The sequence below is a fragment of the Poecilia mexicana genome, unplaced genomic scaffold (assembly GCF_051168715.1).
Source record: "Poecilia mexicana isolate PSO_F unplaced genomic scaffold, ASM5116871v1 scaffold_16, whole genome shotgun sequence".
In the NCBI taxonomy this organism is placed as follows: domain Eukaryota; kingdom Metazoa; phylum Chordata; class Actinopteri; order Cyprinodontiformes; family Poeciliidae; genus Poecilia; species Poecilia mexicana.
This window is the reverse complement of record NW_028263385.1, coordinates 16017181-16028910: the sequence shown is the minus strand read 5'-3', so window position 1 is coordinate 16028910 and position 11730 is coordinate 16017181. Positions and strand designations below refer to the sequence as shown.

General features: G+C 37.6%; 1 protein-coding gene across 1 annotated transcript; it reads left to right on the top strand.

Annotated features, from left to right (window-relative positions):
- The first annotated feature begins 666 nt into the window (after positions 1-666).
- Positions 667-11329, top strand: rundc3b (RUN domain containing 3b). Its single transcript, XM_014984491.2, has 10 exons — positions 667-864; positions 4418-4533; positions 5935-6068; positions 6510-6595; positions 6676-6765; positions 7604-7684; positions 8764-8938; positions 9220-9377; positions 10354-10500; positions 10934-11329. Exons 1-10 carry the CDS (start codon positions 788-790, stop codon positions 11214-11216), a joined length of 1347 nt encoding a protein of 448 aa, XP_014839977.2. The 5' UTR covers positions 667-787; the 3' UTR covers positions 11217-11329.
- The last annotated feature ends 401 nt before the right edge of the window (positions 11330-11730 follow it).

Here is an 11730-nt window from a genome sequence, read left to right as displayed (position 1 = left end):
GACACAGTAAAAAATAGTAAAATAAATAAATAAATAAATAAAACCAAAGATAAAACCATGATTTTTTTTCTAAAATGTTTCTTACATTGAGCCACAAGGGGTAAAGGACTCTCCTTAAATGTATGTATGAATGAATGAATGAATGAATGAATAAATAAATAAATAAATAAATAAATGTAAGTAGTATAACGATGATCTCCTGAAAGATAAGCTGAACATGTTAAAATAGAAAGCAAAATAAAAAGAGTAGCAGGGGACAGGCATGATACTTGGTTGAGTTTAGTTATTCTTATTTAAAGCCACTAGATGGCGTTCTAGGACTTTCTACACATTTCAAAAATGGAGTTTAAGACAATCACAAATAAAAACTGATCCCAGTATAAAAAAACATTACCCCATATTAAAATAAGAACATATTTGATGTATATTACACATAAACAATGAACTAAATATCTGCATAAAACCAAGTCTACTTAGCTTTATAAACTTAATAGTTTGTGTATTATTATTATTATTATTATTATTATTATTATTATTATTATTATTATTATTATTATTATTAGTTCTAAATAAGGAGCAGTAAAATATTTGGTAAATTTCAGATGCTATTATTTTGAAAGAGCCAACAGGAGGCGCTCTGCGCGTCTTTTCAGTGTTGTCCTCTTGCTCTCTCTTCTCCACTGGAGCATCTTCGGCTCCGTGGTGACGAACACCGCTGGTCCTGCCCTCGTTCTGAGGCAGCAGAGTGGGTCACCGCACCGCCGCAAACGCCAGCCGGGGCCGGAGGATGGCGTCGCTCAGCCGCAAGCGGGGAGCGGGCAGGAGCGCCGTGGTGGAGAGGAAGAACCTGCTCACAGTCTGCAGGTAGAGGATTCTGTCCTGCTGATTTCTTTTCATGATAAGGAGGATTAACTGCGTCTGCTGCTGGATTGTTGGCAGAGGATTGTTTTTGTTGTTGTTTTTTTTTTAGATCCAGTGGTTTGTTTTTAATTATAGCAAGACTAAACAAAGCTCATGAGTCGCCTTCTGCTAAATGAGGTCTGATTAGATATGTAAAGTGGGTATGTGGTGGTTTGCCTGTGCTGCACAGTAGCTTAATGTCATCCAGTTTATCTCAGTCACACACCAACAGCCTCCTGAGTTCTTCATTAAACATTCATACACTCATATTTCTGTTTTGATACATTCACTTCAGTGCACGGCTAAAGCTACAGCCTTACAGACCCAACGCAAAGATTTTGCTCTTTATATTTAAGTAGGTGAGCAATTCAGTTAGTGCAAAAGCTTATTTAAAAGCCACATGCAGCTAAAGAAATCTGCATCATAGTGTAAATGTTTAGTTGTATATGCTTGCTCACTTTTAAAAAGCAGAGAGATTATAAGAGGCTGATGCTGAGGTGAGCAAACACTTGTCATCTGCTTGTATTGCCTGCCCTATTTCTTGTCATTTACTGTTCAGAGTATTGATTTACGGCCCTTTGAGTCCTGCTGGCAGATGTCAGATCCTGACTGGCAGTCCCCAGTGAATGTTTTTTGACAGTAAACACATCATAAAAGGAGGAGGAACGTGTGGGGGTGTACGTCTTTTTCTGTCTTGGCAGTAGCTGTTCAGAAAACAAACCTGGTAATAGAGCAGTCTGCTTCACGCTTGTGGAAAATGAAAAGCAACCTTTCTTCAAGAATGAAGCATTAATACAATTAAAACTGGCTGCTACTCAATGATGAGGATGGGTGTTTTGCCAAACTGTCCCTGCCTCCACATTAGTCATCGTTAATGCTGACTGGCCTGACTGGGGGAGTAAAAAGAGCAGAGAAAATACAAAGTATTTTATAATGAGCAAGACCTATTGGGAAATTAATTAGTAGGAACAAAATATTTACTTTTGATGTGCTGATATCCAGCTGATAACTTGCATTTAACACAATTGACCTTATTCATTTGTATTTATTTTGAATGTTTTAAAGATGTTATTGTTTTTAAAGCTTTCTAGCACTACAATCTATTTTTATCTAGTATAAAACATTCGTATTATCACTCCTTATCTGTGCATCAGCTGACCAGTTTCTCCATGTTTCGAGGAGAAAGCAGAGGTAACTGTGGCTTGTTGCTCCTAATTTATTCCATAGTTTATCCATAAAAAAATTTTAATTTTTGAATCTGATCTGTTTATCTTGAAGGTTCCCATTTTCACCTTAAAATGAATAAAAATAAGATCTCTGATTTCAATGAATTGGAGTTTTGTGGCTGCATAAAGTAAATGTTTAAGATATCAAATCTGATTTTTTTTTTTTTTTCAAATTGCCTGACATTGCTCAACTGCAACATCAACAAATTAATAGATATGTATTGTGTTTTTGTCATTTATAAAGTTAAATGTTTGCAGTGATGGATGCATAAAGGAGCAACTTTGTGGCTGTAAGTGAGAAGACAAGGCATTACTGTAGATGTGCAGCAGGAGCTTTAATTAGAAATAAGACATCGACTTTCCAAACTGGCTTTCTCTGGATGCTATTTATACAAAAGCGTAATGTGCAGCAGTTTAATTCAGATTGCCTTTCTGTGCTTTTCGTTTTGTTGCAGCAGCAAATAAAGGCTTCAAAGGTTAAAGATTGATTTAGTTGTCACCAGGCAGCTGTGACTGAAGACAGGAGCTGCAGTATTTACATTCTGGAGTCTCCCCAAAAAAACCCCCAAAACTCTCATCCAAATAGTTTTTGTTTCCTGTGCAACACAGGGAACTGCATAGGCGAATGGGATGAGCATGGCAGCTAGATAGAAAATAATAAATATATATATTTTTGCCTTGGTAAAGGTGGAAATGTTTGGTTTATTTTGTCGGGGTTCATAAATCGTTGTGCCCAGGTCGGCTTTTGAGTAAGTCGGTAGATATTTGTAGTCCCATTTACAATTAAATTAAAGTATAAGCAAAATGCATTCTTATTAAAAGTCTGAATCTTTGTGTTGTACCTGACATTTTTCATTGGAGGATTTTAAATTGACAGAAAAAAATCTCACCTTTAATGTTTTTAAAGATACTTTCATCTGCATCAGCCGCTTGTGCAACTGGACCGGATTTATGCAATTCTTGAATTACATTCGGGGGCCCATGCAGAATTATTTTGAGGGCCACAGATGGCCCCAGCGCCACACTTTGGACACCCCAGCACTACACATACAGAAGCTAAGCAGACGATACTTTAAGTTGGTTCAAGTGAACCAGCTTTAAGTTGGTTCACTTGAAATGCATTAATTTGAATGTTGTACGGTTTGAATCCGAGCCTCTGTCAGAACAGCCTAAAAAACTAATAAACATTAAAAACAACATTATGAAGAATTACGATGATGCATAATGACTAAATGAACAGATCTGAAATACATTCAAAAAATACATATATTTAAATGTGCAAAAAAGAACTAGTAAATATTAAATTAAATACTTACATTGCCTTAATATCTGTGCGATATATATCTGGATTTATCTCTAGGATGTTATTGGATTCCTTGTCAATTTATCAATCTAGTGTAGCTTTAATTTTTATTATTTAAATAACAAAGAGTTAATTTGCAGCCTTGTCAAAGTTCCTATAACTGGTTTATCGTGTTTCTTTGAGTAAACCGTTGTATCTCATTTAAGCACATTTTCAGCTTTTCATCTGGGATCTATGTGACATGGTGATGGCTCGGATGACAAAAACCATCATTTCAAAAGACGTGCTGCATTGTAGGTCATAACTTTGCAGTTTTCTGATGTCAGGCTGCAGAGTCCCCTTCACAGTAGTGTGCAATGATAAAACCTGAGAAGTGCTGAGTGCATCCTTACTGATTCAACGCTAGACTCAACGCTGTGGAGTTTGCTGAGCTCAACAGATTTGTTGTTCTAATTAAATCTGCAAAGTTTTCATTTAATGCACGGGGCATTTTTTTACAAACATAATGCAAAAGTATTTGTAAAAAATATATTTTAAGGTTTCTGAAAGACAGTGTAGGTGAGATTTATCTGGTGTTGCACAGGAAGCTCTCTGTCCATCGTCATCCTGCTGCCAAGCAACGAGGCGGAGCAGCAAGAGGCAGAGCGAGATTTGAAGTTAGATTATTTAGTTAGTGTCAAAGGCTACACGCAGTTTGACAGGATTCACAGAGCGCACATGTACACCCTGAAACGCATAGCAGCCCCGTGTGCCGACTTTCCTTCCTGCATAATTAGTTGAAATCAGATTAGATGGAGTCGCTTTGTGTGCTGCACGCTGTGGCCGGTTTCATCACAGAAGATTAATTAAAGCCTTGTCGCTGCTGCTGTGGACAGGTCTGGATATTATCTGCTTATAATCGATAATGGAAAGGTTTGACGTGGAATGAAAATATGTGGTTTTGAAATCTTTAGTAACATAATCTGGTGCGCATCTTGTTTCTGTTCAGGTTTTCAGTGAAGACTCTTCTGGATCGCTCCTGTTTCGAAACCATTGACGACTCTTCCCCAGAGTTTGTTAACTTCGTGTCCATCCTGGAGCGCATCCTCAGTCATCGGCTAAAAGGCACGTAAAGGTTATGAACACAGTTGAAGACACCAATATGATGCTGTCCAGAAACATTTAAAGTGTTGCCTCATTCATTACAGCCTCAAAGATGTTTACGATAAACCAGGAGCAGAAAGTAAACGCCCTCTGCAGTTTGCACCAGTATGAGACGTAGCAAACATGTGGGTAAAGGTCCTTTGTTCAGATGAGACCAGAATTTAATGTTTTTGCTTGCATTCAAAATAGGATATGTGGCATTTTCTATTTTAGGATTTTAAATGCTGAAAATGGAAGATGATGTGGCAGCATCATGCTGTGAGGATAACTTTCCTCAGCAGAGGTTGGAAAGCTGGTCTGTCAGACCTCAGCTACAGCGGAGTGGTTAGATTTGGTCAGATTCCTGTGCTGGAGTGGACTACACCTATATTTAACTGAAAACCTGTGGCGATTCTTGAATTTCATTCTCAGATTCTTTCCATCCCATTTGGCTGATCTTGAGCTGCTTTGTAAAGGAAAACAGGAAAACAATCCAGTCTCGTGATGCACAAAGCTGCTACAGATTTGCAGCTTCAGCTGCAGCAAAAGGTGGTTCTGCAGTTTTGACTCAGAAGTGAATATAGATACATGTAACACTTATCAGAATATTGAAAATCAGAAATCCTCCTTTTTTCATGTATTACTTTGTGTTGGTCTATCACAGGATTTATTATGTTGCCAATTTTAGAGAAGTTTCAGTCGACATCAACTAAGGCTATGTGACTCGTCAAGATGATTTGACTTCCGAAATGTAAAATCTACAATCAGTGTCAGGTTTAAATGTCGATCTATAAGATAAAATGTTAGCTTTTATTTTTCTATTTTACAATCTTTTCCAACTACTACAAACTCTAAAAAAAATGTATATATAATTAATGCCAATTAGATGCAGACATTAACTCTTCTTTGTCATAATGTATTCTGTGTTAATCCCTTATAAGACATTTAAATACTTTTTGATTAAATTCATGAAACTTTTTCAAAACTTGTGTAATAATGTGATTAATCTTCTCTAGTTCTGGTCGTCACTGTGCATTAATTTCATTTATATATGAGAGCGCACATTCAAATAGGAAGTTCAATCAAAAACAACAATTCAGTTGAAAATGATTGATATTGAATTAAATTCAGTTATTTATAAATCACATCTTTACAGTCCACTTCATATCCAGTTATGTAAAATCAAATTGAGTTCAAATTTAATCTCATTCCTATATGATCCAGCTTTTACCTAAAGACAATACAATTAACTATATTGCAGGTTAGTTTAATCTTATTTCTTTAATCATTCAAGCCAAACCAAACTATAGAAAATGTTTTTCAAATAAAAAAAAACAACAACAACAACAACAACATCCCTGTGTTCCCGTGTTTCCTGCTCAGGTCAGACGACGTGGTTTGGCTACGAGAGTCCTCGGAGTTTCTGGGATTACATAAAAGCGGCCTGCAGTAAAGTGCCTCATAACTGCATCCGAAGCATCGAGAGCATGGAAAATGTGCGATCATCAAGAGCAAAGGTGCAGCCCCCGCCACGCCGGCATCAAATAAAATGTTCCTGCACTGCACGGAGAGCTAGAGAAGAGCTGCAAGAGCATAAAGCATGGTGTCAGAAATGCATTTTATCTATTAGAAAAATTTAAAAAAGGCAGAATTTAGACTATTTATGTATATAGAGAACATTGCTGTGACTCAAAAATGTAGCATATGTGATTTTAGAAAAACAAGAATTTGCCAAAATCCCTTCCCTTAAAAATGGATCTAATTAAGCAATTGGTTATCAATTTAACCTTAATGCCAATCAAATTTTTATTTAACTACATAAAGCTTACCAGTAAACATCACTGACATTTTTTAAAATTCTATTTTAATACATTTAATGCAAACTTTTACTTCCTTTGATGCAAAATCCACGTTTGGTTGTTTTTTTAGGGTTACATTTCTTGTCTGCGTCTCTGCAGGGAAGGGCGTGGATCAGGGTTGTTCTGATGGAGAAGCGACTGTCAGAGTACGTCTCCTTTGCGCTGAAGGACTTCAAAACAACCAGGTATTAAAAAAACCAAACATCTTAAATCTCTAATAATCTGTGAGCTGAATTCATGCTGATGATCTGTGTGTTTGTGTTAGGAGGTTTTTTGAGGAAGGTGCGATCATACTGGGAGAAGAGGCAGGGCTGTTGGCAGACACGCTCATTGGACTCAACACCATTGATTTCAGGTACTTATCTTAATCTACTGTCGCAGATGAAGTGGTGAGACTTTCTCCCCTTCTGCTGTACTGATGCTGTCGTCTAGGCAGGAAGAGATTGTGGCCACTTTATTACAAAACCTTACCAAGTAATTTTAGTATATTTGAAAGGAGACAAAACTAACTTACAAGTAACTTTTATCAAGATATAAGAGCTTGTTTTAAGCCAAGAACTGCTTATTATTGATTAAAAGAGGTACTTGTTCCACTGGCATATTATTTCACTTATAGCAACACATTTTTCCCACGTTATAAGTTTGGTCTTATTTCAAATGTACAAAGATATTTGCAACTAGAAACTAGACAAAAAAAAGTTGGTAAGATTTTGTATTTTTGCAGCGTGCTTGCTCAAAAAAATTGGACAAATCTTCAAACTTATACTTACACAACATCACAGTTGGCACAGTACATAAAATGTGCAACCTCTTACTGGGTTATTCAAGTTTGTATTTATTTTTTTCAAATGTGGCTTCATTCAACAGATTTATTGCTGAGACGCATTATTAGATCAAAGAAATATTAAACCAAAGACTAATTTCAATACTTCTTTTGCAAGGTATAGATGTAGTAATGTTAAAACTTTTACTAAAAAAAACTAAGAAAATAAAAGAAATGACAAGAATGCTCTTAATTTAAGTAATTAATCTATCTCTCTACAGTATTAAAATTTGACTGGAAGGAGGAGCTCAGGTGATAGATGCATGGCCATCTTTTAAGACCCCAAAGGTTTTAGTACTTTGTAAAAATGCTGATTAAAAATACAGAATAATCTGTGCTTTGATTTTCAATTTTATTTTCTCTTTTTTAGTTTCTGTCTTAAAGGGGAGGGTCTGGACGACAGCTGTCCTGCAGTCATCGACTACACGCCTTACCTGAAGTTCACACAGAGGTAAATCCAAAGAAATGATTCACATCAAACCGGTGTGACACTCTTAGGACCGCAAATAAATGTCAAAGAAAAAAAATGACCAATAAAAAAGTAGATATTTTTGCAGAAGGAATATAGTAGGCGGATGTGCTTAAACACTACAATACCCTTATTGGTACCTTTGCTTGCAATACTTTGGTTTCACAAAGTCAAGATTTACTATTTACTTTATACTTAAAAAGTAAAATATAAATATAACTTAAAAACGATACATCAATAACTATTTATTTATCTCAATAGACACCAATATTCAATGTGTAGTATATTCACTGCCACCCGCACAGCATTCTGGGTGATGTAGATAGAGGAAAGACTTTGGCTGCTCAACCTCTCACACGCAGCAAGTTTAGTGGTATCAACTAATGCTCCGTGGTTACCTAGCAACTCACTTACTCTTTGGTTACCTAGCAACAACCTGTTGAGTAACTTGCATAGCAGCAGTTTCAGGTTTCGCCGACGTGCCTCATCACTGCTTAAAAATAAAAATTGGCGGGAAGTGAAAACTGTGGCCAAAACAGGAAAGGTCACGCCACCAGTTTGGCAGTATTTCAGATATTTAAAACAAAAAATAATCAATAATTATTGATGTAGACTCATATGAATCGCTAATACGTATGAGTTTTTCAGCCATATTGAGGTGGCAAGAACTCTTAAAAAGATTTTTTTCCTCAGAGAAAAAGAGTACTGAAATTAAAGTCATATTTTAAGTGTTATAAAAAAAAAATCTTCATAAAGATTTTTGAACATAATGAGCACAAAATGCTAAGAATTGTGGACAGTTTTGCTGTAAAGCATAAGCACAACAAACTGTGGTGCGCTTAAATTGTGGTTAAATAATAATAATAATAAAATTGCAGACAAATTTTAAGAAATAAACAAAAATATATCTCATCCAGTCTCCTACTCACATAATTTCATTTAAAAAACCAAGAACTTTTGCCTGCTGTCAGGGAGTGAGATGAAGTGCAACAAAAGGTCAGACGTGTGTCAGTTTGGCCAACATGGTTGCATACTGATATGAGGTCTGGCTCCCTGTGCAGCGCAGACAGCATCAGCAGCGATGAAGAGGAGATGAGGACTCTGGGAAGCAGCGGCAGCGAGAGCAGCACCCCTGACAAGACGGCCACCGCCGCATCAATCTTCACCGAGCAGAGCAACTTGGTCAGCAAGTGCAAACGCTTTGAGCAGAAGTATCGCATGGCTCTGGAGCAGAAGGTGTGTTGTTTTGTGTTGCTTTGTGTCGGGTGACGTTATATGAGACAGCGTGACATTTCCACGTTAAGTAGCCGCCTGGCTTTTGAAATGCCAAGAAAGAAACAACAGGATTACCGCTCCTGCTAAGTCTAAAAATGTGCTTTTTTTTCTTTTTCCTGCCACGTTTTGTTTGTATTTAGTGAAAACAAACGTGTCAGATATGCATTAGCACAGCGGCGCCTTCATGAGAATAAACAAACAAGTCTGTCTTGTGTGTGCCTGTGTGTGTTTGCTCGCCTCAGGGTTACCTGGAAGAGCTGGTCCGTTTGCGGGAAGCTCAGCTGTCGGAGGCCGTTTCTCATAACAAAGCCCTTCAGCAGAGCCTGGCAGACACACACCTCTCACACACACTGGAGAAACAGCAGCTTGAGTATATCATAGTGGAACTGCAGAACCAACTGTGAGTCTTCTTTAGAGGGGGTTTGTGTCTGTCGGTGTGTGTGTGTGTGTGTGTGTGTGTGTACGCGTGGCTGAGAGCTTCGAGGCAAATCTTACTGCAAACTTGACATTTAGAGCAGCAAGAGCCCTGGGGGCTGCAGGGGTTTGTTATGTCTCAGGATGCACTTTTGACATGGTGAGAAATTGTGTTTATGAGCAAAACTAAACTATAGCATCTCGCAAGTCTTCCCAACCTCCAGATGATTTCTATGTCTTATAAAGCGTATGATTTTTATATGAGAAACTGATGCAGTTTAGTAAATAGAATAGAATAGAATAGAAATACTTTTTGTTATCCCACAATGGGGAGAATAACTGTGACAGGCAATAACAGCAAATAGACTCACACAAAGATAGGACATAAAATATATACCAAATCACAATACCGTTGTTTTTGTTTGTTTGAAACGCTAAACAAATGTTCCCCAATAAAGACACTGAACTGAAATTTCAACATAAATACCATGTAGTTATATAAAAAAAATACTCCAGTCCAGATTAATGTGCAACTCAGTTGGTTAATAAAAAAAATTACAAAATATGCACATCTATTTGAGCAATAATATATAGACTGTTTACAATCAGTGACAATAAAAGTTGTATAAAGTACAGTCGTACAGATACCATCATGGGCTTAAACACTTACTGAGTTTCTTGAGAGCAGAGATGGTGATAGCAGCTCCAGCTGTACTTTATTTTCCTGCTGGAAGGTGAATCTTTAAACCGGTTTCACGTCTTTTGCAGCTTCTAACACTGGGCTATGTGAACTAGACATGATGGAGCAGAGCGACCTCTAGAAGAAGCAGGACGCTAGCCGTTTGACGCTCCTGCTGTAAACTGTAAAGTTTACCAAAGTAAACTTTACGGTTTACTTTGGTAATTAAATAATAATAATAATAATAATAATAATGCTGGCTTTGTCATTTTCTGGATTTCAGGACTGTGCTGAAAAACAATGACTTGCGTTCCAGACAGGAATTAACAGCCCATCTGACCAATCAGTGGCCGTCTCCAGATGCCTTGGATGCCAATGCTGTTGCCTTGGATACGCTGCTGTACAGGAAAAGCACCGGGCAGTGGGAGGAGTACGTAATTTGTGTTTGATTGTCCAGTTTCTCCAATTCATTTAACTCAACATGCTCTGATTGTCACTGATTTCCATATCGCATTTCACTTTTTTAAATGTTTACAGTGGTTTTGTTTCATCTGTATGATTCAAAAACCATAAAAAATACAAATTATTACCTTTTAGATACAGCTGTCCAACAACTCAAAAGAGAACACATCAAAGTCCAGGCTTAAGGTGGCAGATACATTAAAGTTCCTGCAAAGTCTAAGACTTGCTTTAAGTTTGATACTGTTTGTAACTTTATCAGTTACTGAATTTGAAGAAAATTTCCTGTAGTAATTGTGGAATTAAGCAAATACAAGTAATTTCTGTAATCCTATCTGAGCTAAAACAGGAAAAGTTGAGTCTGATTTAATGCTACACACGGCTTCTTTTTCATTTTTGTGCAGGAAGAGTTTCCAGAGTCTGGAGCAGCTGTCTGCAGGCATGAGCCTCACATCAAACACACAAGGCAGGTCTCCTCTCATAAACAGAAATACCTGCTTTCTCCATCTCTTGCGCACTGAATGTGCACTTTGTTGTTCAGGTAAAGAGGAAACTCCGTCTCTCAGAGGCCTCTGTGGCTCCCTGACCTCGGTAGCCAGCTATAAATCTCTGGCCAGCCTGAGGTCCAGTGAGTGTTTGGCCAGTCCAGCGACAGAGATCAGCAGCCCAGGCGTCACTCCGTCATAGGAGACGGGACGTCCAAACAGCTCGTCAGTTCAAGAATTCAGAGGAGTCAGGAATTGATGCTGATTTTTCTGTTCTTTAACTCTGAATGAGGAGCTGGTGTAGCTCATCAACACCAAAAGACTGGAAACTGTCACAGCTGATGTAACTTTATCAACATGAGTTCAGATTAGTTTGCTTCTCGTCTGTGTGGCATAATTTCTCTCCCACTTTGGAACTGTGTCGATTTTAGAGCTGCTGTACGAATTTTCATTGCATATTTCACTGTTGCAGAGATGATTTGGAAAGATTGTGCTAAAAATACTGACTGTAGATCAGATCAGTTGCTACTTTCCTGCAGACTGAATGAAGCAATGTCATTTTCTGTTCTAATACAGAAGGATACTGGAGGTTAAACCATTGGTGTATTTAATTTAAGATGTAAATGTTTGTCTTTTGTTTTGCCACCAGTGTCAGTGTTGTGCATTTTGCATCGTCACAGGATTTTGTTCTCAGGTAATCATCCTGCACTTCTGGA